Source organism: Haliaeetus albicilla, chromosome 26 (genome assembly GCF_947461875.1).
Source record: "Haliaeetus albicilla chromosome 26, bHalAlb1.1, whole genome shotgun sequence".
Lineage (NCBI taxonomy): Eukaryota > Metazoa > Chordata > Aves > Accipitriformes > Accipitridae > Haliaeetus > Haliaeetus albicilla.
Genome location: NC_091508.1, coordinates 5,828,258 through 5,855,812, shown reverse-complemented (window position 1 = coordinate 5,855,812; position 27,555 = coordinate 5,828,258). Strand labels below are relative to the sequence as shown.

Sequence of the window (27,555 nt, the reverse complement as noted above, 5' to 3'; positions counted from 1 at the left end):
TTGAGTGGTGGCTGGATTTAGCTCCGCTTATCCGGACAATCATCGGGGAAGGATCCTTTTCCGAGAAAGGCCAGTTTGAGTGAGACAGCTTTTTTTTTTCCCTTCTCTCGCTCGCTCTCTCCCCTTTCCTTCTCCTCGCAGCTCAACGCCAAGAAATGGGCGGTGCCTGGATGCCAGGCTCCATCCGAACGAGACACCCAAGGCCAACGGAGGCTGGCACAAAGGCGAGCTGGCAGGAATTCCTGCACTCGGAGCCGCACGCCCGCGGGACGAGCCCGCCACCTCCCAAAAAATCAACCTCTGACACCGCCCGCTCCGGAAAGTTGCCCCGTTGGGCTCGAAAACGCCCCACCAGGCTCAAGCACAGGGGGGGAAAAAAAAGGACAAGGGGAAGGAAAAAAAAAAAAGCCAAGACCTTCCTTTGCATCGACGCATGTTAAACAAAAGGCCTGGGGAGGTGGATTATTTTTTTTCTGCCTCCCTGGGCTCCTTTTCCCGCCTGCCCTTCGCCCTCCTCCCTCCTCACGCCCTCCGTCGCCAGCTCCCTCGCCCGCCGCCCCAGCGTCCAGGCAGAAATGAGCCCTGGGCTCCCTCCTTCCTGGTTTTAGCACGACAGGAGGCGGCGGGTCCTTGAATAGGAACGCACACACCCAACACGAGAGGGATCTGATGGGGGGGGGAGAAAAAAAAAAAAGGACCAAAAAATATATATATACAAACAAGAACCCACCCGCCATGGAGGAAGGTTGGGAGCAGTCGCCGCCAAGGGGGGGCGGATTGGGGGTGGTTTGGGTGCCAAGGGGTATTTTTGGCCTTTTTTTTTTTTTCAGCTGCCCTAACACCTGGGTCGTGCCCATTGTAAAAGGGGAGTCGCGGCGGGTTGGGGAAGGGACCAGAGAGAAGGGGGGGGCGGCCGGCGTTGGTAGCGCTGCTGGGGAGATGCCAAAAAAACAAAACAAAACACGTTTTCATTTTGTCTGCACCAGCCTGGGCGCAGGCGAGCGCGGGAGGGAGAGGGAGGCGCGCGCCGCCAGAAAGCCGCCGCGCTCAGACGCGGGCCTGCGGCCACGTCCCTCCGCAGCCGCCCCGGCAGCCGCTCCCGCTCCCTCGTCCCCCTCTCCCTGCCCACCCGGCTTCGCCTGCCAAGTCCGAGTTGGCACGGCTCCCCCGGCTGTGCCGAACAAAGCCGTCACCCATCCCCGAGCCGGCGCTGACAGTAAGCAAAGTGACAGGCGCATCTTCCGCATGTTAATCCAAACGGCGAGAAGGCGAACGAGCGGCGGAGGCCCCCCCCTTGCCATGCACGCGCCCCCCCCCGCCGCCGGCCCGCGCGCCCCACCCTTGGCACCCGCCGGCCCCGCTGGCCTCGTGCGGGGATGGCGAGGCCCCCGCCGGCGGGAGCACCGAAGCCTCCCCGTCGGCGAGGTTTAAATCGAGCCAAAGCCCCGCTCGGCGGGCAAACGAGGCCACTCGGCATCTGCTGTACCTGTTCCCGCTGCCTTCATCTCGCCTTGGAACCGTGACAAGAGCGCACTCGCCTCTGGTGGGCTCTCAAAGCCGCGGGTCTGTAACCCTTTGCAGGAAGTTGGCACCGATCCCAGGTAGGACTTTACTCCCCGGCTCTCGCTCTCTCCCCCCACCTCCGCCTCCCGCTCCCTCCCCTCCGCTCCCCCACCCATCCTGTCCCTTGGGCCCCTCTCGCGTCCCCCAAAACACCACCCGGGCCCCCGCTCCCCCTCCGCCGCTCGCCCGCCTCGTCGGCCGGGAGGCAAATCGGGGGGCGGCCGATCGCCGCCGGGCGCCCGCCGAGCCCCACGCGCCCACCGCTCTTGCACACATACCCTTTAAGGATGACCTGGGCAAGACAGAGAACAACAACTTCCTGCTCCGGCTCCCTAAAACGCCTGTTTCCACGCAGGGGTTAGGCAGCGCGGCGAGACGGGGGGAGCTGGGAGGAGGTTTGGGGGTTTGTCGTCATTGAACCGTGCTTTTTTTTTTTTTGCCTTTTTTTTTGCCTTTTTTCTTTTTTTTTTTTTTGCCTTTTTTCCTTTTTTTTTTGCCTTTTTTCTTTTTTTTTTTATGCTTTTTTTTGAAACATATATTTTTGCCCAGCAGCCCAAACCCAACGCGAAGGGAAAGGGGGGGAAGAGAAATCAAATGGGAAGAGAATAGCTCCAAGTCGGCAGGACAATGCACGGGAAACGGGGAGATTAGCGTAGCTCTCAAAATCCATCACGCCCGCCCCGTTTCTGAACCGTTCGCCCCCGCGCCTCGTCTTTTTTAATTCTCCCAGCTCCTGAATTATTCCAGTCCACGAGCGGGAGGGGAGCGCACAGTCCGGAGTCCATCGGAGCTGCCAAGAGCATTGCAACAGGAAAGAAAGAAAGCGAGAGAGGGAGAGCCAGGCAGAGCCCTCACAATCGAGCAGCGAGAAGAGCAAGGAGAAATTAACATCCAATTAGTGCCGTGTTTAACGAGGGAGACAGAGGCGGCTGTTGTTTTATTGCCCTGTTCTTTTCAGGCGCATCTGACAGGCAGCGGGGAAGGCACCCCTGCTCCAAGTGACGTCATCATATTTTATTTTTTAATTATTTTTTCCCCCCCTTTTTTCCCCCGTCTTTCCTCCTCCAAGTTTCGCAGAGACGGTCTCGGCAACTCGGCCAGCGAAATTTGGGACTTTCTCGCATTCAAGCCGCAGTCTCTCCCCTCCGCCTCCGGCCTCCTTCCCCCCCCCCATCCACCGACACCAACCCCGGAAAAACAAACGCGCCAACCCACCCCAAAGTCTTTGTTCTTCCAAAAAAAAAAAAGGGAGAGAAAAAAAAAAAATAATAAACGTTGGGATCAGAGCCGGAGGGAGCCCGGAGGAGGTTTCTCCGTGTGTGCGTCCGAGTGCGTGCGTGCGTCTGTCCCCTCTCCCGTCCCTCTCCCCAGACGGCTCGCTCGCCTTGTAAAACTTTGCAGCATGTGACGCTGCTCCGGCCTCCTCTGGCAGCCTGACAAGAGCCGCGCCACCCGGCCGCAGAGCGCAGGCGGCTTTTAAGGGAGAAACTCCATTCCTAAAGATTAGAGAATTAACACGTTTTCAGCAAGGGACGGCGCCTCGGTCAACGGCTGCTGCAGCAGTGATGCAGACCCTCGCCACGCCGGCCCGGCCATCGGGTCGCAGCAAGGGGAGAGAAGCCAAATCAAGAGCTGGGGAGACTTTTCCCCCCTTCCCCAGCTCGCCGGGCCTCCTGCTTCTCCCCCGGGACGGAGGGGCCCGGTGCCGTGCGAGCGCCGAGGGAGGCGTGAGGGGGCCATGGCGGCCGCGGTGAAAGGCATCTCGGCCGCCCCCGGCCGGCCTGTGCCGCCACCTCTTTCCTCCAAGGCCTGGGGTCTCCTCGGGGTGGGATAAAACGCCGCCGGCTCCCCCCAGGAGCACTGCCATCCCAGGAGGGGACGGGGCGGCCCAGCTTGGGGGGATTTGAGGGAGTTCTCCCCAAAAAAGGGCCCGCATCAGGCAAGGGGGAGCGCGGAAAGCAGCTCTTCCCCTCCCTTTACAAGCCGCGAGCGATGGACGGAGCCGCCACTGCCAGCGTGGCAGGTCAGGCCACCGCGCCGAGCTTTCCCGCCGTGCCCTTTGTGGCCTTTTCTCCTTGTTTCCAGCCGGGATTTCCCTTGTCCAAGGCGGGGTGAATCCAGCAGGCCCCGACTCCTCCATAACTTCCCGCTTCGGGCGAAGGCCATCACGGGGGACCGGGCCGCCCCGCTCCCGGCAAGGACGGGTCCGCGCAAAGACAGGGGACGGGTCCAGAGCCACCGTGCCGCCAGCACCTGGGTCCAGTCCAAGTCCCCACCCGGAGCATTTCCTGGCACCAGCCAGTCCCACCTTCCCGGCGGCAGGATCTCCTTCACGAGGGTTATTATTTTACATATACATTTTTAAAATAATTATTTGCCTACGTGGAGCTCGGCGCTGCAGGAGAATGGCGCAAACAGCCTTATCTAGGGCAGCCGTGCCGCAGGGGCACTTCCTCGTGCGGGGCCCCTCCATTGCTGCCGGGACTGGCGAGGGCTGGCTGGGGCAGGGGTCTGGCAGCCAGACACCAGGGTGACGGGCACCATACAGTCATTGCCAGAGGTTTGCTGGGCTGCTTTCCTCCCGGCTCCGCAGCAGGGAGAGCAGCACAGCCGGGCGGGGGTTTGGTTTTAAGTGAAGGGACCTTAGCAGGACGGCTCTGCAGGGAGAAAGGGAAGGATGATGCAATTGGTCCAAGCCCAGCTGCACTTTCCCTGGGCATAAGGGCTTCACCAGCACCTCGTTGCTCCCCAAATCCTGCCAGACCCAAGCATCTGGGCCCTGCAGAGAGTCAGGGCAGCCTTGACCTGAGTTTCCCTCTCCTGGCTGCAGCCGCTGCCTCCCTTCTCCCCCCAGCAGCTGGGAGCAGATGAGGCCAAAGTCCCGGCAATCTCTGTTTTCCACTGAGGGCTGATAAACCGCACGGGCACGGAACCACAGCCATCTCCACCCATCCCGGTTTTGTGCAGGAGAGAGTCAATATTTACACCTAAGTTTGTTTCCTGGGCAGATAGGGGAGCGCTGGGGCTGTGTGTGGGAGAAATCCCTGGCTCCGTCCCAGGCGCCAGACCCAAACCTCCCCCTACATCCCTTTATTTGTTCTCCTGACTGCAGGTTTCACCCCAGATCCCCTCTCCTGCGGGTGCTGGGCTCTGTCCCCATCAGCTGTGCTACAGGAGCACCAGCTGCGGGGCTGAGCACCCGCTAATGGAGCAGCAGTTTAAGGGAGGGGGGGTGCCCAGCCAGGGTTTGGTTTGTCTCCTTGCCTGCTCCTGGTGTAGACGTTGTCCCCATGGTGGAACACCTCAAATGCAGCATAGGATAAGAAGAACCAGGGTTAGAAATAGGAGGAGGTAAGGAAATATTTAATCATCCTATGATTGGCAGCCCCTGCTTCAAGGTTAGGCAGTGCACTGAAAGCTTTGAAACCTGGTTTTCATTTAAATTGACCAAAAACTATATTCAAGTGTTGCGTTTCCAACAAAGTTTGTGGCTCCCAGTGAACTGGGCAGAAATTGCTGGCAGGATGCTTGCTCTGGTGCAAATTTAGGTAAATTCCTCAAAGGAAAGGAAATAGCACTTTTCATTGCAGTGGCTGCAGCCAGGCTGCACGCAGGGTGTAGGAGGTTTTACAGGCATGTGACCAGCAGAAGGTGGCCTTAATTTTGAGGGTAAAGGCATATGTTCCTCTGCAGGCATTGTGTGATCTGGGAGATGTAATGCCCGGTGTTGGGGTAGGCAAGAAACCAGCTAACGTGATAAAAGGCCACTCAGTAAGGATCCTGCAAGCCATGCAGGGGAGGATGGAGCAGCTGAGCCCACCTGACAGCAGCAAAGGGTCTCCATCATCCCTTCCAGAAGAGCTCAGGGTCAATTTTAACTCCAAATACCTTTCATGTATATTGTTTCAAGAAGCCAAGCCCACTGCTGCCTCCACCCTCACTCCAGGTGCACCCGATGCAGTTTGCTCAGCTTAAACCTGCCAACCTTCCATGGAGGTGAGGAAGATCAGAGGGAATCTGAGTTTGCAACAGCTGGTGTAGCCCCTGCTTTGGGGAAGAAACCAAAGGAAGTGCCCGTCTTTAACTAAAACCTTCCCTGAGTGAGCAAGCCCGTTATGCAGAAAAAATTAACACTTTTTAAAAAAAGAGACACCCAAGAGTTGTTGTTTTATAGCTGTATTTTGGAGCATAGTTAAATCCTCCTTGAAGTAATCTCTGGTGTTAGGGAACAGGGCCATGCATTATTTAACTTCTGCTAAGGTAACATTAACTGTATGGGAGGAAGGGAGGACAGACAGGACAGACTTTACAACACCGAAGGGAGCTGGATGGGAACCGCCGGTCCCAGTGTGTACCAGCACTGTCCTGCAAGCCCTGGCTGGGAGGCGTGGATCAAACCCGTCTGATGGAGGAAAACCCCTGTGCAATGGCAGGTTGGGGTCCCCAGTCGACCAGGATGAGATGCGACCCCAGCTGTTGCTGCAGCAGCACATGGGAACCTGCTCAAGGACCCCAAAACCCCTTCCCAGGGAGTGCAGCAACACCTCTGTGCAAACGACTGCTTCGTGGGGGAACCAAAATGGGGGAAATCTGCCTGGCTGCCATGACAGCACAGACTGGTGCAAAAAAAAAACTCATCTTGGGAGACGAGGATAAATCCTGCCCTGCTGCCACCGGTAAGCCCTGCTACACAAGGGCCAGCCGTGCTCCTGTGTGCACAAGGAGCCCTTGACCCTAACGCCTTGCGAGCCTTTGACTAGCTCAAGGTTTATTCCTTTATTCCAGAAAGCAACGGACTGAGTGCCCCTCCTACAAGGCGAACCCTCCTGTGTGTAGCTATTAGCAGGATGCTGCTACACAGCAGCACAGCGCTGCAGGCGCAGCTCCGCATCCATCAGTGAAGCGGCGATGCTCAGGTTTAGCAGGAGCCTGGCAGGGCTTGTGGTCCAGCTGGCTGGGAGACACTTGTGCGATGCAGTTGTCCCAGTTCAACCCAGGACCCATCTCCCCTGAGAAATGCGTACAGGCTACCTGCCCAGGTTACAACAAGCAGCTCTGTTGGGTGTATGCTAAATACAGCCTGTCCCGCTGCAAAAAGCCTTCCCAAAGCAGTTACCATCTGCAGCACACATCCCTCCCCAAGTGCTCTCTCCATGTCCAAGTCCTAGCACTGCCCTGGAGCCGAGCAGTACCTGTCTCTTTGGGACTGTGCTGTTCTCTGTAGTGGGACTCGCGTTTCCCTTTTCTGTTTTGATACTATAATTTCCCTTTCATGCCCATGGGAAGTAGTGTGCTCCCTCGTGTTCAGGTACTCTCAAAACCTTAAATATGGGTCGCAGGATTGATCTCACCCAGGATGAGCCACCTGCCGTGCAAATGTTTGCCCTCTCCAGAAGAGATGAAGCAGGAGGCTGGTCAGCCGGCATAGCCTTCCCAGCAAGGCGACCTTGGATCTCTTGTTGCTTCTCAGCTCAGGCAGGACGAAGCAGTCTTTTGTCCCTGCATCTCTGGGCTGGCTCATTTAGTACCTGGACATTTTCTGGTTTCCCAGACTTCCCCAGTGACTCCAGAGCTACAGCCTGGACCAAAGAGACAAGACAATACCCTTCTGTGCTCTCTGCTACACGTCCCGGTTGAGACAGCCATGAGGATGGAGCTTTGGTCCAGCTGGAGCCTGAAGACAGATCTCCAGAAGCCAACTTGTTGGTGGCCTTGCTGGAGAGGAGGTGTCTTGTTCTGGCACCATGGACTTCGGATCGAAAAGAAAAAATATACACGTATCGAAACAAGCTTAGGGTTTCTTGAGGAGTCTGAGTTCATCACCGCTCCCTGCCGAGGAGTCAGTCGATGGGGAAGCAGGCGGCTGGCATGGGCGCTCTGCGGAAGAGCAGGCTGGAGCCGCGGAACAGCTGCCCCTGAGGAGCAGAGAGAGCACAGAGTCAGGGCAGCGGTGCTGAGACCTGGCTGGGGAATTGCAGCTGGTTTAGCAGGGACTGACTCGTGCCCTCTGCAGGGCTGCCAGGCCTGAGCACCCCAGGTTGCTACAGAGAAGAAAGTAGGGCTTCAGCCCCATGGGCACTGGAGTCAGGCATTTCCCCCAGGGATGACTGATGGAGAGTGGCAGAGCCACCTTGCTTTGCTGTGTGCAATGCATTGGCTAAAAGTTTGCAGGCTGCAAGCTTGGGGCATGTAACGGGCAGACCAGTACTGCCATGCCTGGTACCAGTGCCAGAACTGGAGGGCTGGAAACGGGTTACAGAGCATGTCAAGGATGCAGCATAGGCACTTTTGGGGCAGCACTGGAGACCTTGGGAAGGAGCAGAGTGAGCCCAAAGCCCTGTGCGTGCCCCACTCCCTCACCTGAGCACTGAGATACCTCCAGCAATGGATCCAGGATGTAAACGCGGGAGCGTAGGGAGGGAGGCCGGCACGCAACCTGCATGGCAACAAGAAATAGCTGAGACGGTCTGTACAGATGTCACATTATCCAGACAGGTAACACAAGAGCAGCAGTAAGTGTAAGCAAGGACAGAGAAACAGTGTCTGCACCGGGCTGAAGGCCAAATGACCAGCTCATTATTTACAATGCAAGAGATCATGTAATTTAATTACCCCTGGAGTGTACAAACAAGGAGCATTACCTGGATACATTAAGAGCCGGGACTATATGCTGTATCTACACCTTCAAGAGCCAGCAGATATCAAGAAAACACTACACCAGTGGCTTGGATCCAGTCCCCTTCCCATAAGCATGAATGCAGAAGACTTCTTGCAGCAGTGGGATTGGGAAAGCAAGCTTGGTCCTGCTCCTGTCTGCACTCATTGCTGCATTTAAGAGCTTTGCTTTCCCTCGTGCCGCTCCCCGGAGCCAGGACGGTCCCTTTGATCCCTGCTGCCTCCGGTCTAGTTCAGATTGGACCACACCACCGTGACTCTCCCTATTTCTCTCCACTTGAGCTTTTATGCTGCTCTTGTCTGTGCCCTCTGGTCTAAAATTATAAGCAACCTGGGACAGGAAACGAGCCAACTCTGTGAGGTGCCATATAGTTTACGGTTCTATATGAAAGCTTTACGATCGTTAGCAGAGGATTCAGACAACAAGGGGCTGGAAGAAAGGAAGGGAAATCCTTAGATCTCAGTGTGACGGACATACCCACAGTTGTTCACTGCCATGAGATCTCCCACGAGAAGGAACGGGTACGTCAGCATGCTCACAGCGATCTGAAAGCACAGAAAACCCATAGCCTCTCTAATGTTCATTATGACAAAAAAAGCTATTTCCAGCTTTTGCACGTTAGCAAAGTTATCCACATCTTTGGATATAAAGTACAGACCAGCCTTTGTCCCCAGACCACGAGCTCTCGCCCCACAGATGGCAGGAAGAGGAGAAATGACGTGGCAGTTGCCTACGTACCCCCATCACGAATTTTGTGTAGCTCCGGATCACTGATGCCTGGCTGAACTGGAAAGAGAAACCAAAGGGGTTGTGGATGAGGCAGATGAGACCAGGCTGTCACTGTCGCTACATGACATCCCTCTGAGCCTGAGATGATGGGTGTGGGGCAGGGGAATAGGGCAGAAAGCAACAGTAACCACACTGCATCCCAGCTGAGAATCGGGGAAGACATTTGCTATCAAACCTGATCCCCTAAACTGCAGCTGAACCACAGCCCTGAGCAGACGCTGCATCTTTAACACTTCTACAGTGTTTTATCCAAAGCCCAGTGTCTATGTGTATTAAATTAGCCATTAACCACCCATTAACTCCTTGCAACTGCGGGTGCTTGGTATGGGCCCCCCAAACCCTCCATTGGGCACTTCCACTCACATTATCGTCCACCGCATAGGTGTTGATGAAGTGAGCCAAGAGGTTGCAGCACCAGAGGAAGATAACATCCCCCAGGATGCGAGGGACTAAACCGCTGCAATGGCAAAAAGAGGGGTGTGAGGTACAGAAGGGTCCCAGAGCTGCCTTCTGAGGTGCCCTGCCCTCCCTCCACCAGCATAGAGGAACCCCACTCCCCCAAAATGCATCTTTACTTTGGAAGAAACTGAAGGAAAAAGGGGAGATTTTGGGAAGAGCTCTCGTGGCCTTCAAACATGGTCCTGCATGTGCTGCCAGCTCCTCCAGTCAGGGGATGCTCTAGAGTAGGAAGTTTGGGATCTGACTCAGCCAAGTCCCCCTGTTCTACCCCAAAACCTTTCTTGGCCCAACTCCTGCTCTAAAACCGAGGCAAGACTGATGAAGTGGGCTTCTGTTAAGCTCGTTTTGCAGATGCTCTTCTGGATGCAGAATAAGAAGTTTATCTCTTTGTGGAATCTCCCTCCTTTTAGAAATTAAAATGAGGGGGGTTGTTCCTGCAAAACCTGCTCTACTGCAAAGTGGGATTAACTGGGGGCAGCACTCTAGTCCCTCTGATTTTCCCAGTCCCTGCTGCCACCTGGCAGAATGAGGACAGGGGGTGATGTGCTGCTTTGGCTTATGGCTTTGATCAACACGTGGGCCGGAGCTCCCAGCAGCATGACCACCTCTAGCTTCTGCAGTTAATGGCACTAAAGCATTAACAAATCGTTTCAGAGGGGTTTTCCACTTTGTCAGTGCTCCAGCAGCATCTGTTGTACCAGCATAGGCATCGAGTGCAGGGCCTCCTGCTTTGGCTGTGCAGTCGTTCCACTGCAAAATGATCCAGGTGTGATTCAAACCTGCCTGTTTCACCAGCAGTTCTTCTGAAAATGAGCCTGTTGAGAGCCACACCAAGTGTTTGCTGGGCTGAAAAGAGCCACCTCCAAGCACACTAGTCCAAGTCATTGGTTTCTTCCCAAACACAACACTGTCTCTTTGGAACAGGGAACCAGTTTACTTTCCTGCTGTGGTTGCTGCAGCAGCAGAGCAGCAATTGGGACTGCATGCTCTGATCCAGCCTGCTTTGCTTGCTTGGAGTTAGGGTTTGTACTTTTTGGAGACAACCTGTGTATTGTCAAGGCCCTGGCAGCTCTGGAGATGCAGCCAAGGTCTCAGGGGCTAGGCACAGCAGAAGCCTTCAGTAGAAGATCCGCTGGCTTAAAAGATGTGATATGAGAGCAACAGATAGGACAAAGAAATCAAAGCTCTCTGGTCCCAAAGAGATGGTCTGCTTTGCATTTAGCATACAGCCTTTGTAAAAAAATTCTTTCTTTAACTTAAAGTCAAGTCTGAAGAAGACTCCCAAGCTGCTGCAGATACAACAGAGGCTTAATAAAGTCCAGAAACAGAGGGCTGGGCCACAGCAGCCATGTAAGTAAAACCTCATCTGCTGATAGAGAATCAGTTCACTTGTTCCATTTGCAATAAGGATACCATACATCTCTCTCTTGTCATCAAAGTAACGACAAATGCTGGACCTGAGTTTATGGGATGACTGGAGACTAGGGGTTTGAGGGCACTGCAGAAGAGGACCAAAAAAATCCAAATTCATTTGTGCTACAGCTCTCATGCCTGGTGAGATGTCCAAGGAGATCTGGACTAGGAATATTTTTAGAAGATGACAAAACATTAAAAACTGAAACAGCAGCAGGCAGATGGTGAAGCCCATGATGTGACCCAACAGGAGAAACCCCAGTGCGCAGCAGGGCTGGGACAAGCCATCATCAAGCTGACCACGTGCAGCAGTTTCAGAGCCCCAGAAACATCTTTCTGGAGTGCTGGCAGGCAGGAGACTGCTGCAGATATGAGGGGAAGTGAGATAAGTCCATCCCCTGAAAAGTCTTTATCTCTAGCCAGGCACACACCCAGATCAAGCATATGCTGCTGTTACTGCTGTGTAGAGGTTATAAGGCCATGAGAAATAAGTGCACCGCAATGATTTTAAGGGAGTGGATGTGTTTAGGTTGTGTTAGGAGGGCTGAGAGCAGAAAAGCAGCAGTTTGGTCCTACAGATGCAGTTTGTGTTCCTCTCACAGCAGTGTGATTTCCTAGCAGGGTTGTAGAGCACGTATAAGTTCAGAGCCCTCCTGAGACATTTTGGGTTGTGTTAAAGCCTTTCCTGTGAACTATTAAGTTTAATTAGGCTACCAACAGTGTTTATTTTATGTGGAGGAAGGGAATGCGGTGGCTCCTTTCACGTTATTTCCTCGGGAGGTGGAGGAGAGGGAGGGCTGACTGGCAGCATGCTCCGGCTGTGCCCCATGCACAGGGAACATCCCAGAGGAACCTGTATTTAATGGAGGAGATTTGGGGCTGCACAGCTCAGCAGAGAAGCTGTGGGCTGCAAAAGGAAGATGCAGTGACACTCAACTGATTGGGTCTCTGCAGACCCCTGGCCCTTTCCCTCTGGGGAAGGACAGGGTGAGACCACTTGTGATTGCTTGCCTCTTCCTGATGCATTCATGTTTCATCTGCAGGCCCAAATTTTTGTGATTGCACAGCCAAAGGCATCAGGCCTGAAAATGCCTCCTGAAATTTTGGAGCTGCCTTTACTATTATTGACATAATAAAGTGAGTTATCTCCCCACCAGGAGCAGAGGCAGCAGGTGGTTCTGCTTTTATATAGATGTGAAAAAAAGGCAAGAAGTGTTAATTAAGGGTTCAAGCATAAAGGTGTCTGCTAGACTTCCACTTCAGCGACGCCATCAATTTGCCATGCTTCATAAGCGGCTGGAAGCGCCTTTTCAGCTCCTTCTGGGTCCAGGCAGTGACGCCGCTGAGCTGGGCAGCATCACAGTCCTGCCATACAGGCAAACCTGCTGCCAGCACGAACCACCTGCTCATTACAAGCACCCACGGTGCTCTTCAGAGGAATGTTGCTTCTTACCCAGGCCCTGGCTTTTATTTCAACAAGGGGTCCCATTGTTGCACTTGATCTTGGTGCCTGTTGCACAAACAAATGCTTTAAATGGCCTTTCACTGAAACACAAAGAAGCACCAAAGGAAAAAGAAAGGTAAGAAAAAATAAAGGTTTTTTTCTGGGCTCTGAAGGTTTGATTGAAGATAAGATCTGGGGTAAACTTAATGGTCAAACTGGATCGTTGTCAAAGGCACAGATTTAATCTGATGTGAGAGTCCCAGTGTCAGACAAGGTTTCAGATGGGGGGAGCTCAGCGTGACTCTAACTGAGGTTGGCAGAGCAGCCAGGAGAGCCATTGGTGCCTTCGGATTATGGGAGAAAGTATTTAAACAACAACTCACGTACACAAAGAATCCCAGGATCCCTTCTTCTTTAAATATCCTGCCAATGGCGCTGAACACACCACTGCCAAGAAAGGAAAAGAGCTATGAGTGTGCAAGGGTTGCTCTGTCTCTGTCCAGCGCAGCTTTGCATGCAATCTGCAGCCACCAGCCATAGCAGTGTCCCCACCAAGCCACCGTGCCAGCAATGCAGCAGGCATCTCCACTCTGCTCCTTCTCCTCAACCCCTTAAGGAGGGTCATGTCTGCACTCTGCCAGTCTGCAACAATGCCTGGGACAACACTCAACTTGCTGACAACTGTTTAAATGCTGAAGCTAGAAGAGCTCTGCTTGGCTTTGTGTGAGTGGGTACACGTGCCGTAACCATGGCACATAATGTGCTTTGATTAGGCTGATTCTCAGCCCAAGAACGCTGTCCTGCCCCTAGGAACTCGTGCTGGCAGTTGTGGGTTAGCTGCAGTTGTGTCTGGCATGCTTTCAGGTGGCTGTACATGTCGTTTTGCCCTGCAGAGAGGCAGGTATTACTGGAAAAGGCTTGGAAAAATGTTGCAGACTAGCAGGGCTGCAGCAACGCTTCGTATTGCATACTCTGCCTCCCTGCTGACTTTCCTTTCTACTAACACCTAAAGCAAAAAGGCAGGAGACTCACTGTGTGATCAGCAAGGTGCATTACAGCCACCAAAATCCCCACAGGCACAAGGCAGAACAGAGGCTTGCCAGGGACAGAGCCCAGCCTCCCCACACCCCTTCACCCCCCACTCATCCACCCTCTAACCACAGCTCAGATTCATTTTTCGGTCTCCCAAACCTCCTGGGTTGCCATACCCCCACTGCATGGGAGCATCTGGCACTGCTGACTCCTCGACTTGGGCTTCTGTGTGCCCAAACCCTTCAGAGCTGCAGCCACTCACCTGTATTTGACTTCCCGGCCTACAAACTGGACCATACAGCGCATAGAGATCACTAGGAAGAAAGAAACACAGGGCTGACAAAGAAACAAATCCAGTGTGGGTTGCAATGGATGTGAAGGAAAATGCAACCTGACCCTTCTGCCCTCCCTTCCCTCAACTCGCATCACCTCCAGCTCTTCTTGGTGGTCCTCATTACTGCAAGACTCATTAGAAACTAGTGCCCTCCTCTAGCCTGTAAGTGATGGGAAGGACTTCTGGCCCTAAGCCCAAAAGGATCTCTGGGACAAGCTCTTGGATGAAAGGGAAGAGAGCACCTTGCCCCTCAGCTGGGCTAGTCCCTGAAGGCCAACCCAAGCGTCAGCCTCCCCAAGCAACAACTCAGACCCACATCTGTTCTGCGGTTTCATACGAAGCCATTTATGATAGAGAAGCACATCAGGTAAACGGGGGTTTGCGGTGATCCTTGGTCCAGAGAGGGCTGCCACGCAGAGAGACAAGACTCACCGTGCAGTGGATGTGAGACAACCCGGGACACACACTGCATCATCATCTCATGAGATGTCTGGGAAGGGGAGAAAAAAAACACACCTGTATGAAAAGCTGTGCTGGTCCACTTGCACAGGTCAGGCCCTTTCCCCTAATGTAGTGACACCCATTTTGGGTCTGTCTTTTGAAATCTGTTGTTTGTGGTAAACCTCTATTCCTACGAAATATTTCATAGCTGGACACAGAATGGCTGCTAAATACCACAGCCATTTCACCCAGAGCTTCTCTCTAAGTAATTTCACCCACATGCCACAGTTTAAGCTTCCTTTACTCTCCACGCAATATCCACTTCTCACCTCTTTCATCACTTTCCTAAGGGAGGTCTTCACATCATCCTTGTTAGAAACGTGCTCCATGTCTTCCAGTGGAAAGGCCTGAGCGGAGAAAGAAGAAACATATGGTCAAAACTGATGGAGATGCTGACCCACAAACCCTCGATGTCTGAGGACAGGAGGAAACCACAAGCAGTTGTGCTCTAGATGGGAGGAGAAGAAAAATGGGCAAGAAGGAACATAAGGAAGGATGGAAAGTAAAACAGGGGAAGAGAGGAGTCATGAAACTGCTTACAAAAGATAAAAGGCAAGTGGTTGTTCAAATTAAATTAAAATTGTTTAAAAAACAAGCTTTAGGGATATGGGCACTGATCTCCTTCTGTCCTGGAGGACTATTCCGAGCCCTTAGGAGATGGAGAGGGATGCGCGCTTTATTCCTCCATGCGCAGTCATGGCTGGGTGCAGGCACATGCAGGCTCCCTGGCTCTGCTGCAGTAGCACCAGCCAACCCAGCAAGCTGATTTATGGAGAGAGAAGCTGACCTTTACCTTCTTCACGCTCCCCCTGGTGATGGTTGATAAAGTGCTTGAGATGAGGCGAGGAGTAAGACCGCGGAAGAGGCCTCTTTTCCCATCCACTTCCACAATGTGTCTGGCTGGGTAAGAAAACACCAGGCTGCCGTCAGTCGGGAACTGGCCAACTCATGGAAAGCACCCCAAACACCTCTGGTGTTCAGCTGAAACCACGCTGGAGCTCAGCGCAGCACAGCAGTTGCTCTGCTGTCCCACTGTAAGTGATTTATTATAACAGTCCTAAATAAACTTCATAGAGGATGCAAAGAATCCTTAAGTATTCTCTGTCATGTCTAATCTGGAAGGATAGCTCCAGTATTCTGGGCTACTTCTTGTCTTTTGATTGTTTTGCTCACCTGAAAGGGCTACAAGGCAGTTTGGACTGAACCAGGGTAGGGAGGGATCATCTCATGTGGTGTGTGGTGTCACCTCCTCCCTCCGCCCTGGGGAGGGACTCAGGGTCAATACGGATCTCGCAAACCCAGGTTCAGTTCCTGCCCCACCACCTTCTCCCAGTCAAACTTCCTCAGGTCTCCAGGCAAAAAAAAAGCCAACAGATCCAAGTTCTCCCTGACACAACATGGTGCAATACAACCCACTATGTGCTTGTGAGTACCGACTGCTCCTGACCCCCATCCTCTGCTGTCCCAAGTGAAGCCAGGAAGGCTCTGCACATCTCCATCACCCAACACTGCAAATATATTTGGAAAATGCATCTTCCAAAGGGCAGCACCTGAGTGTTTCCAGCCCTGCATGTCCCAGGATGCGTTTGCCGTGCTTTCATACTGCTCCTGGGCTGGGTCCCCCCCAACCCTATGGGTACTGCTGTCTGATTTTGGGATCGGCCCAACTTGGCTTTCAGGACTGTGCACGCCCCTTCCCCACAGCAAACCCCCTGTGAAAGCAACCCCCAAGGTCACAGAGTATTCACCCACCTCTCCCGTGCTGCTCCACCCACAAAGAGAGAAAAATAGTACTTTTTTTTTTCTTTCTAAACATACTGCCTTCCCTTTTCTTGGTATTTCTGTCCCTTTAGGGCTCCATCTAGAACACAAATGAGCAGGGCAAGGGGCCAAGTTATTGCAGGGCTGTTTTGTAGCGAAGAAAGGCGCTTTGCTATCTCTAACGGACACAAAACCCTCCACCAACAAACTTACGCTACCTAAACCCCAACTGCCCCCTCCACTATGATGCAAACCCAGAGCAGCGTGCCACGGAAAGGGGACACAGCACCAACACTGGGGCCACCACCTCCTTGTCCCCAAGGTAAATCTGACGGCCTCACAACTAGTTGTAGTGGTTTAGGTCTCACTGCAGCCTTGGGATGATCCCAAGAGGATGTGGGAGTGCTGCTGGAGGTCGGCTTGGTCTACCCGGCAGCTCCCAGCCCCATTTTTCGGCAGGACCTTGCTCTGGTAGGGAGGGACATCTGCTTACCATAGGTGAAGAAGCCGGGCAGGTACAGGACTTTCCTTCCCAGCACATTTCTTCCAACGGTTGGAGGTAGTGGCTCGTGCCCGACCTGCAAGAGAAACCCCGTGAGCAGGTCCCTGCCCCTGTCCCGGCATTCCCAAAGACCCCAGGCCACGTGGCCCCGATCTCGGTGTCCCGGGAGCTGCCAAAGGGCCATGTCCCCCCCTGTCACCCTCAGATACATGGGGGTGCCATGACATGGGCAGTCCCTCCCCCATCATACGGGGTCCCTAGGGTACAGGGGGTCCTCAACCCTCCCATTTTATGGGGGTCCCTCTTACAGAGGGGTTCTCGGGATACCTGTTCTATAGGGGTTTCCCATCCCTCCTTATACAGGAGTCCCCATTGCAGAGGGTATCCTCATCCCTCCCATTTTATAGGTGCTCCCACTCTACAGGGTATCCCCATTCCTTGTCATAGGAGGGGGTCCCGATGCCCCTGCTATAAAGGACCCCCCACTGCAGAGGGGTCCTCATCCCTCCATTATACAGGGTTTCCTATTCCCTGCTCTGCAGGGGTCCCCATTTGATAGCTGCCCTCATCCTCCCAGTTATATAGGGACCCCCGTTATACAGGGTGACCTCACCCCCTGTTATATACAGGGGTTCCCATCGCATGGGGGTCCTCGCTGCCTCCTTATATCGGGGTGCCCCCCCGTTACACAGGTGCCCCCACTGTGTCCCGTTATAAGGGAGGAGGGGCTGTATTTATAGTGGTCCCCAGCGCACAGAGGTCTCCACAGGGGCACTACGCAGGGGTCCCCCTCCCTTCATTATATCGGGGTCCCGATCCCCCGTTATACATGGGCTCCCCGTGTCCCCCCCCCAGCCCCGCCCTCCCACCCCCACGATCACCCCCGGTAGCCCCGGACCTGGACGAGCAGCTTGACGTAAAGCAGCGGGTGGCTGGCGGCGGCCAGCCCGGCTCCCAGCACCACGAACAGCCCCTCGGCGCCCTCGACCCGGGCCGCCTGCCCCGGGTCCGCCGCCGCCCCCGGAGCCGCCGCCGCCGCCTCCACCGCCCGCCCCGCCACAACGCCAGGGGGCGCCCGCGCCGCCGGGGGCAGCGGCGTCGCCGCCGCCGCCGCCATGGCCCCCCGCCGCCGCCACCGCTGCGCCTGCGCCGCCCCGCCCCCAAGGCGTCGCTGCGTCACCGCGCCGGGCGGGGTGGGCGGAACCATTGTGTGAAGGACTTGGGGGGGGGGGGACACCATTGAGTGAAGGGCGGGAGGGGGGATAGAGCCACGGTGTGAGGGAGGGGACGGGGCGGCCATGGCAGGGCAGCCGCCGAGGGCCGTGACAGGGAAGGGGGGGAGTCAGCGAGGCCGTGGGGCACAGGGGGAGATGTGGCGTGGTGGGGTCGTGCCTTGCGCTTTGTTTTCCCCTGGGCTCTCCTCAGAGGGTTGGCTCCAGCTGGACACACACGAGGGGAGCCTGCAGTGCTAGCAAGCCTTTCACCCGTTCCCATCCCTCACAGCAGGTCCCCTCCTGCCTATTCATGGCCCCTAGTAGCAGCAGGATTGTTTCAGGCTCACACACAGCCCGTGAGGGGCACATCGGGCTCCAATGCATGGTGGGACACAGCACACCCCATTGAGCAGGTCAGGCCTCCTGCCCAGCTTGTACCCTTGCACTGGCCCTGCTGCTGCTCTGGGCTTGGTTATGCCGCTAGTTTGGGGCACAGGGCAAGGTCCCCCCCAAACTGAACAAATTCCCAGTGTTTTCTCAGTGTTTCTCCTACTTGCAACCAGACTCGCTTCCTCTTTCCTTTTCCTTCTGAGGCCAACCCAGAGTCAAGCTCTGCTACCACAGAAAGGACAGCAGATGGTCTTTGTATTGTGCAAATCCTCATCCCCAAACAACATCCTGGGTCCCAGAAACACTTCAAAGCAGAGAGGGGGAGAGAAGAAGGGAGCAGCAGCCATCAGCAGCTGCCCCTGCAGCTCCTTTACACCCTGGACCTGCTCCCAGCCGGTGCAGCCAGTGCCATGGAGGGAGAGGCTGATAATCAACGGAGTGTGTTGAACCTGGTGGCTGTGTTCGAAGAGCAATGGTAAGGAGGGAGGCTCCTGGGCACTGCGGGTGCATTGGGGCTCCACGTGGTGTGGGTTTTGAAGGGAGGAAACCCACCATGGAGGTGGTTTGGAGACTGTGGAGAAGCTGATTAGGTGATCTGCTATTCTTTAGCACTCGGATCTGCCCCAGTGTCTTCCTCCTGCTGCGGGTCATGGACAGAAGTCTGAAAACCTCAGTGGGATGTGACTGACTTTGCTGGAGGTTTCTGTCCCTGGCCCAGGGTTAGGTTGTGGCATGCTTGTTCCCTCCGCACTCAGCACCTTTGCAGTCAGCCTGGCTGATGAATGTTTTTTCCCCTGCTGCTGGGAAAAAGGATTTTGGTTTGCAATTATGTAGGCAGGGGTCATTGCTGGGAATTAACTGCTTGAGCCTCTGGAAGGATCTGAGCCTCAGACACCAGCCTCAGACTATCCAGTTATTTGCAGTGATGTGGCTCCTAGGAAAGGGAAGAGAAAATATCATGTTAAGGGAGAGAGCAAGTTCTTTCTGGGCTGCATAGCAGCCCCATAAACCAGTGCCTTCACTTGGAGTGTGAGCTAGCACCCTCAGACAGCATGTGCCAGGGTCAGAGCAAGGGGATCTGCCTTGCCCCCAGTGTAGAAGTAATTCCGAGGTTTGGGGTGAGTCATCGTTGTGTCTGTGCCTCAGATTCCCTATCTGTTGAATCGGGATACTGAATCTTGCCTTCCCTTGTATCAGTGGGGTGCTCTCAGTGAGCCTTAATGAGGCTGGGTGGTTGGGCAGATGAGTTTTGCAGCACTTCCTAAAGATGGTCAGGCACGAGATTTCCTTCTGCTCTGGGAGCTTCGCCTGCATCTCCACTGCGTGCTTTGCTCCGGGCTTTGTGCTCTGGATGGCTCCAGAGCAGTGTGGTTGTCCCCATGGTGCCACAGTCAAAATTTGGCCTGTGATGTTGTTGCATTGGAACCATTTGCAGCATTTGATCTGCCTCCATTTCACTGCTGCAGTGTGTTTGTCATTTATTGTGAAGCGTGAGTTTGATTTAGAGGAAATAAAAGTAACTTATGACTTTTGGAGGAAGCTGGGGAACCTGGAAATGAGTTTTCTGGAACAGAAAACAGTTTAGCCCAAGTCAGTGCAAATAGAAAGAGAGAAGTTCCCTGTCGGATCTCAGCAGTGGGTTTAGGCTGGCACAGGTCTGGGAGGCACCAGAAGGGACAGATAAAGCCTCTCTGTCACATGAAGGGTTATGCCAGCCCCCATGGACCAGGCAGATGCATGCATGGCTGCGAATGGACTCCCGAGCTCACAGACACATGCTCATCAGCATGGGGATGGACCCATCATCCTCTTCAGATGAGTGTCTGCCCCTCAAGTCATCTCCTATCCTTAACTGTGCAGTTTTATGTCCAGTTTCATCCTGGTTTTCCCCTCCTCCTCATCCCACTCCTGTCTGCAGGCCACGAGTGGATGTCTTTCCAGTTTCTGCCCTGAGCGATTTACTACACAAACCAGCTGTTGTATGACAGACAACTCACTGTTGTCATCTTAAAGGCCTGTGCTCTGTGAGGTTTCTCCCCCATGGCTGCTCTGGACCTGTTTTCCTTGTCTCTGCCAGAAAAGGGAAGAGAGAAAACCACCAGAAAACTACCCCTCTGCAAAACCACCTACACAAGCTCTCCTCTTGGCTGACACCTCTTGACTATTTGGCTTTTAAAGCCTCGTGCCCAAGGCTGCTGACTTCCCGCTTTGGCTCCCTGGTGGCCACAGGCAGAAAGCCAGAGCTGTGCCAGCACCGCAAAGAGCAGAGCTATACTTCAGGAAATAAATGGCTGTGGGTGGGATAAACAGCAGTCACGCTTTTCTAGAGCAGGATGGAGACTGACCACATCGGCAGGATGCACTGAGAGAAGAAGGGCTGGATCCTGGCCCCCTTGGAGGATGTATGGGCTTTCAGACCCTGGTTTGTATCAGCAGGGTTGTAGCGGAGCAAAGGAGCATCAGCGCTGGGGTGCTGCTCTGTCTTATCGCCTTCACTCGAGGATGGTGGCTTTAACCTGGGCCTGAGTGGGCTGTGCTGTGCTGGGGGAATGGGTGAGCTGATCACTCTGACTCCTCCATGGCAGGGCCAGCAAATTTCCGTGGAGGGACAAGCAGCCTCTGTACGGCCAGACTACTCCTGCAGCCAGCCAGCCCCAACAGCTTCCAGTGTCCCCCACCAGCCGGGGCCAGAGCCTCTCCCAGATGGCTGCCAGGCACCAAGCAGAGGAAGAGGACAAGGAGGAGGAGGAGGAGCAGCAGGGTCAGCGGGGGCTGAGCTTCAAATGCCTCCGTTCTTTCCGACACAAGATCAGGGAGGACAACTGGAGGAGGCAGCAGGACCCAGGCCTCGAGCTTGGCAGCAAGGTAAGCTCTGGAGGTGGCTCAGGCGAGACCGGCATGTGCCCATGCTCAGGCAGGTAGTTGCATGGGCTGGACCAGAGCTGAGGTCTCTGCTGGCCCTGAGCAAGTCATTGCCATGCAAGGGCTGGTGCGTAGGTTGACAGCAAAGTGGCCCCTTCCCTGGTGCTTTGGGCACAAATTCCCCATAATCAGGTAGATCCAAGCAGAGTTTGTCTGTTCCAGCTCTGATATAACTACGCCGTGGGCATCAAATGCACAGGTGGGCCCAGCCGTGTCCGTCCCAGGGCATCCCCAGGGCTGTGCTGCCCTTTGCTGACTGCAGGCACATTTCTGCAGGACTGCATTCAATTCCAAGATGCAACTGTAGACCATGGGGTTAACCCACCCCACCCTGCACCACTCCTCGGCATCACTAGCCGTGTATTGCTCCAGGAGGCACATAGAAAGGTGTGACCCAGGAAGACATGAGCCAGGCTTCCCGACAGCTTTGTTTTCACCCTTGTTTTCACCGCATGCTTTGTAGAGGTCCTTCCCTTGCCCTCAGATGACTGAGGTCCAGTTTGATGCTGGGCCGTGGTCTGTGAACACTGGGGAACAGAGCTGAATCCCCTCAGGCCAGTGGGGGGTCGCATCTCTGCCCACGAGATTGAGCCCTTCTGCCCATGCAGGAACCAGCGGAGAAGAAAATCGCTCTGGAGCTGCTGGAGACAGAGCAGGCTTATGTCAACCGCCTCCACCTTCTTGACCAGGTGAGCTGGAGAGCAGAGAGGCCCACACAAGTCTGGGAAGCAATAGCCCTGCTGCCGTCTGCCCCCACCAGCATAGCTTGGCTACTTCACGCCACTTCACGCTGACAAAGCAGGCAGGACCTTGGTGCAGCCCCACACTCACCGATTTTCATGTGCTCCTCGGCAGGGCTTGGACCCTGTGGCAGTGCCCAGGCTCAGTTCAGGGTATGCACAAGCCAGGAACTGTTTACTAGAGATTTTGGAGAGAATGAAGCTGTATAGATGAGAGCCACGCCGGGTTGCTGGTCTTCATGGCCAGAGAATGGGTCTGGCCTTTGCCTTTCCTACACCCCACACCTCCAGGGAGCACCTTTATCCCAGCAAAGCCTACCATCCCCCCTGCTTCTCTCTTGGGGCCTGGGATTTCCCTTCTGCACAGAGTCAGGCATTTTCACTGCACGATGTGCCAGTCTTAGAGAAGGAATGGGATCCTCAAGCCTCCTCCTGACCCTTTTTATTCACCCCTTCTTTCTTCCAGGTATTCTATACAGAGCTGATGAAAGAAGCCAAAAATGGGAAGACGGTCCCAGAGGAGGTGGTGAAAATGATCTTCTCCAACATCTCCTCCATCTACCAGTTCCACGCCAAGTTCTTCCTGCCAGAGCTGCAGAAGCGCATGGAGGATTGGTGAGCTGCCAGAAGGGTGGGCTAGGCACCTGGGTTGCTTTGCCACAATGGGGGAGCAGTGATGAATTTGGTCTTCCACCAGCACCAGAGCTCAGCCTATTTTGCTCCAAATGTCTTTGTGCTGGAAAGCACTTCCTTAAAACACTCCAGCCCAGACCAGGGTACTTTGGAAAAGGGGGGTGACATCTCAGGTGGTTTAGGGGTGTGCCCAGGCATGAATAGCCCAGGATGGCTGCAGGCTGGAGACATTCCCATTCTGGAGAGCAAGAAGTTGTATGGGGACGTAGCAGGTCGCAGCAGTAAAAACCTCTATCCTCCACCATGCACAAGCCGCCCCTTCGCTTCATCTCTCACTCGCTGCCTGCCCCGCTGGACTGAGGAAGCTGCTGGTCTGTGGTTCCTTCCTGCAGGAGCTGCAACCCACGGATCGGGGATGTGATCCAGAAGCTTGCACCATTCCTCAAGATGTATGGTGAATACGTGAAGAACTTCGACAAGGCTGTGGAGCTTATCACTGTCTGGTCGGAGAAATCACCACCCTTCCAGGATCTCATTGCTGACATCCAGGTAATGGGCCATGGCACAGTGGGGGACCACAGCAGTGCTCCCCAAAGTCTCTCTGCAAGGGGGAAGCAGCAGAGGGCAGGAGCTGCCTTGGTCACTGTTTCTCCATGTGTGTTGTCTCTCCCCAGAAGAAGAAAGCCTGTGCTAATCTAACGCTGCAGCACCACATGCTGGAACCTGTGCAGAGGATCCCGCGCTACGAACTCCTCCTGAAAGATTATGTCCGAAAACTACCCCCTGAGTCCCCAGACCGGGACGATGCAGAGAGTAAGGGCTTCCATCCGGCTTTCCCCGCTGTGGGGAGTGACAGGGTGGGTTTGTAGGGGAAATAACAACCCCTGATGTACACAGGCATCAGGATACCCGGATTCTCTCACCAGCTGCCCTATGCCCTTAGATAAACTTCTCTGTCTAACCCTTTTCTAGCAGGGAGAGGGATTAATCTGCCCTTTTAGGGTCTATGGAGGTCAGTGGGGAAGGTGGGTGGTGTTTCAGGATAAAGATGATCCCTCCCGAGCATCCCCCAGGGAGACCTGCAGTGGTTGGGCGAGCTATCAGACCCCTACGGATGACAGCAATTCCCAGTCCTGCTGGGATGGAGTGATAAACGAGTCGGCTATCCATCCCCCCAGGACCCGAGCACGCTACCCCGCACAGTCTGGCCGGACCCAGACGCTGGTGCAGTGTTTCAGGGCCATTCAGGTTGTGTCCAGGGGAGGGCAGCAGCTGCCACACGCGTGTCTCCCGCCCGTGAGGGAGAGACCCAGGAGTTTTCTCTCACAGCTCCCTAGCGAGTGTTTATCCTCCTCCCTTTCTCTTCTCGTTGCAGAGGCACTGGAGATGATTTTTATGGTGGCTAAGCACTCAAACGCAGCTATTGCCGAGATGGTGAGTGCCTGTCCCAGCTGGCAGTGCTTTGCGGCTCACTGCATGGTGATTTGCCAGATTTCCTCATGGCCTCATGCTTTGCAACTCAGTGGAGCACAGCCCTGCCCTGAACGGGACAGGAGCGCTGTGGGTTCAGTAGAGGAGGTTAGACCCTGCTCTTGATGCCTAACCCTGTCACCCTGAATCTGGGGAAGTCATGTCTACAACAGCCGTGATGTGACCGGCTGTTCAAGGCTGCAAGCTGCTCTCGGAGATCAGTCTGGGGTGAGAGAACTGTGCCACCTCTCCCAGTACTCAGCAGCTGGTCTGGGAGCTGGGGTTGAAGGGGACCCAGGGGAGACAAGGTTGTGGCTGCTCAGCTCCCCACAGAAACAGGTCCCTCTGCCTCCCCTAGGAACGGCTGCAGAACCTCTGGGTGGTCTATCAGCGGCTGGGCCTCGAGGATGACATTGTGGACCCCTCCAATGAGCTGATCAAGGAGGGGCCGATCCAAAAAATCTCCACCCGCAACAACAGCACATCGGAGAAGTACCTGTTCCTGGTGGGAGCTGGGATGCCTAGGGGAAGGGCCAGGGAGCAGATAAGATGGGAGTGGGGAGAGGGGCAGCACAGCCTGGCTGGGGTGTTGCTGGTTCATCTCTACACAGAGGTGATGAATTCAGAGCTGGGGGGTTTGACCTGCCTGGTGTGGGGCACCCTGTATAGGACGTGGTTGGGAACCTGCTGATCCCCTGGGCACGGCATCCCTTGGGAAATTCCATGTTCCTAGAGCACTTTGCCTTTGTAGGGTGGGAGAGGGCTGGGGCAGAAGCAGTCACTTTTTAGGGTGGATTCTTCCCAAGGACCAGCTCAGCCCCAGGGGGGTGAAGGACCCTTGATCCCAGGGAAGCCCCCAGCTCTGAGCATGCAGGTGCTGGGCACCAACCAGCCCTCTTCCCCCTCTGCGCAGTTCAACAACATGCTGCTGTACTGCGTACCCAAGGTCATCCACGTGGGTGCTGAGTTCCAGGTCCACCTCCGCATCAACGTGGACAGCATGAAGGTCAGACAGGCACCTTGTCTTTGTGCTTCTCCCAGACCCTGGTTCCTCCAAAGTGCACCCCGCTTTGGGGTGTAGTGTGGCTGCTTCTTCCTCAGAAAGGAGGGAGGAGCTGGAGCCAGGGGTGGGGAGGACTGGTTGATATGCTCTGATCCTGTGAAATAGCAGTGTCATCTTGTGCACATAGGATTTGAGGGGCTGAAGGCCTTGTGCCTGAGGGAAGTCCCTGTCCCCCACATCATGGAGGAGGGTCCCTGTGTGCTGCAGGTAGGTTCAGCTGCTCCACATCCTTTCTTCGGTCTTTCTCAGGTGCGGGAGCTGAACGACACGCAGTTCCCTCACACGTTCCTGGTCTCGGGAAAGCAGCGGACGCTGGAACTGCAAGCCAGGTAAGGGGAAGGGTGACAGTCCTGCAGACCCTCGGGGAGGAGGGACAGTGGCTTATCCATCTCCCTTTTTGTACCCAGGTCTGGGGAGGAAATGAATGCCTGGATCAAGGTACCACAGTGCTGGGAGAGGTGGCACATCTCACTCCCCCCAGATGGATGCCCTGTGTCAGGGGCAGCCCCCCCCGACTGCCCCTCCAGCCCTGCCTTCCCCTCTAGGCCTTCCAAGATGCCATTGACAGGAAGGAGAAGAGGAGTGAGACCTTTAAGACAGCAGCACATGGGCTGGAGACAGGCACCCCTGCATTGAAGGTAACCCTCCTGCCCTCTCCATGCCTTGCCTGCCTCCAGCACCCCCCTGAGTAGCAGCTCAGGAGAGCCCACCTTGCTGTGCTTCAGTTTCCCTAGCTAAACAGAGCTGGGGGGAGGCTATGGATGGGGAGAAGGGCTGAGGAGGGGAAGGTGTGAGAGCAGAGGGGCTGAGACCACCCAGACCATGGCCAGCCAGCCCCAGCAATGCAGTCTCACACCCCCAGACAGAGGAGCTGGGCCGCCGAGCTCCACAGTGGGTACGGGACAACCTGGTGACCATGTGCATGCGCTGCAAGGAGCCCTTCAATGCTATCATGCGCCGGAGACACCATTGTCGAGCTTGTGGATATGTGAGTTGCCCTGTCCCCCCTCTCTTCCCTCCCTTCTGGCCTGCTCAGGTGGCCGCTGGGGCAGGAGCGCACCTCTCCTACACCTTCTACCCCTTTCCCTGGGCTCAGGGCTGCTCCTGCCCCTCAGCTCCTCTTGCAGTTGCCCCTGGGATCCCCCAGCCCTGCCCCAGTCTCACCAGTGTCCCTGCCTGGTGGTTGTAGGTGGTGTGTGCTCGCTGCTCTGACTACAAGGCTGAGCTACAGTATGACGGGAACCGCCTGAACCGTGTGTGCCAGGAATGTTACGTCTTCCTGACAGGCCACTTGGTGCTTGAGGACCGGGAGGGGAAGCACAAAGGCATCCTGGAGGTGAGCTCTGCCCCTCTCTGCCTGTCCTCCCCATGCCTTGCTCCTCTGTCCCTCTTCCTCTGAGCTCTGCCACTCACCCTGGTCCCCAGACTGACTGTCACAGCCCAGCCATGTGCCTGCAGCAGAAGGGATGGGAGTTGTACCTGCAGCAGTCAGAGGGTGGCTGCTAATTGCGAGGCTGGTGGATGTGCTAAGGTCACTCCCTCGTGCTCTGAGCCTTGGGACCAGGCATCCGGGTTTCCTTCCACCATGGGATCTCAGCAGGACCCTCACAGCCGGGACTGCCCCTTGCCTGCCCTGATTTGGGGGGGTTTGTGGAGCAGGCAGGGAATTCCCCAGAAAATGACCTTAGCTCAGTGCCCTTTCTGCCTCCCACCTTGAGCGTTTAGGGATTTGTTCAGGGTCTTTTTTGGCAGAAAGGAGCGGCAGAGGTATCGGGCAAGAGTTTGTTGTGCAGTTCCCTGCAGCTGCTGGACAAGAACGGCAAGGGGGGCACACGGGGCTGGTTTGTGATCCCGCAGGATGATCCCCTTGTGCTGTACATCTACGCGGCACCCCAGGTAAGGCCGGGCTTGGCTCCATCTGCAAGGGACATCCCGGTGCGCCCATCCCCTGCCTTCCACCGCTCTCTCAACTCTTGACAGGACGTCCGAGCCCACACCTCCATCCCGCTGCTGGGCTACCAGGTGAAGGACCTGCCGCAGGGCGACTCCCGCCACCTCTTCCAGCTGGTGCAGTCCCGGCAGGTCTACACCTTTGTGGCTGACACCGAGGAGCTGAAGCAGCGCTGGATGAGGACCATGGCGCGCTCCGCTGCAGGGATCACACACCTGGAGGAGGGCGAGGATATGGACTCCAGCGACGAAGCAGAATGAGGCCATCCCCACCTCCTGGGCTGCCTGGTGGGTCAAACCTCCCCCTGCCCATCCTGCTCGTGGCTGGCTTCAGGCAGATCCCTGACCTCTCTGCGTTTTGGTTTTTTTTGTCACGAAAAGGGTAAGGTGGGGGCACGTTTGCCACCAGACGGACAAGCCGGATCCCCCTTCCCCTCCCTCCTTGCTCTCCGCACTGGACAGAGACGATGGGAGTACCTGAGCCGTGAGGTGGAGGGAGCCAGAGGGTTTTGGGGAGCCTGCGCCCCTGCAGCCAGCCTGGCCCCGGCCCGCTGTGTCGTCCCGCCGGCTGCCGCCCGAGGGCAGCAATGCCTCAGCCTTTCTCCGAGCCTGGCCCCAGCAGTGGATGGTGCAGGGGGGATGCCCAGTTTTGTGAAAGCATCTCTGGAATTGGGACTGCTGTTATAAATCCTACCTGCA

The 27,555-nt window shown here is 55.4% G+C and overlaps 2 protein-coding genes across 3 annotated transcripts; one reads left to right on the top strand and one right to left on the bottom strand.

The window, feature by feature from the left end:
• Positions 1–869: 869 nt before the first annotated feature.
• Positions 870–27,555, top strand: FGD2 (FYVE, RhoGEF and PH domain containing 2). Of its 2 annotated transcripts, none has more exons than XM_069770545.1 (17): positions 870–1,601; positions 18,282–18,553; positions 20,664–20,943; positions 21,609–21,689; positions 22,207–22,355; positions 22,766–22,922; positions 23,048–23,186; positions 23,749–23,807; positions 24,202–24,348; positions 24,757–24,849; positions 25,156–25,235; positions 25,314–25,344; positions 25,452–25,544; positions 25,769–25,894; positions 26,096–26,242; positions 26,659–26,802; positions 26,887–27,555. In XM_069770545.1, the coding sequence occupies exons 2-17, from the start codon at positions 18,489–18,491 to the stop codon at positions 27,115–27,117; spliced, it is 2,022 nt and encodes a 673-aa protein (XP_069626646.1). In that variant the 5' UTR covers positions 870–1,601; positions 18,282–18,488; the 3' UTR covers positions 27,118–27,555. The 2 variants fall into 2 exon arrangements, with proteins under 2 accessions (XP_069626646.1, XP_069626645.1); XM_069770544.1 differs by lacking the exon at positions 870–1,601 and adding an exon at positions 17,912–18,101.
• Positions 5,724–17,606, bottom strand: MTCH1 (mitochondrial carrier 1). The gene is made up of 12 exons (XM_069770546.1): positions 17,373–17,606; positions 16,466–16,550; positions 15,005–15,111; positions 14,481–14,558; positions 14,143–14,200; positions 13,639–13,690; positions 12,732–12,791; positions 9,392–9,485; positions 8,978–9,025; positions 8,717–8,784; positions 7,924–7,999; positions 5,724–7,478 (listed from the first exon to the last, which is right to left on the bottom strand). Exons 1-12 carry the CDS (start codon positions 17,589–17,591, stop codon positions 7,404–7,406), a joined length of 1,020 nt encoding a protein of 339 aa, XP_069626647.1. The 5' UTR covers positions 17,592–17,606; the 3' UTR covers positions 5,724–7,403.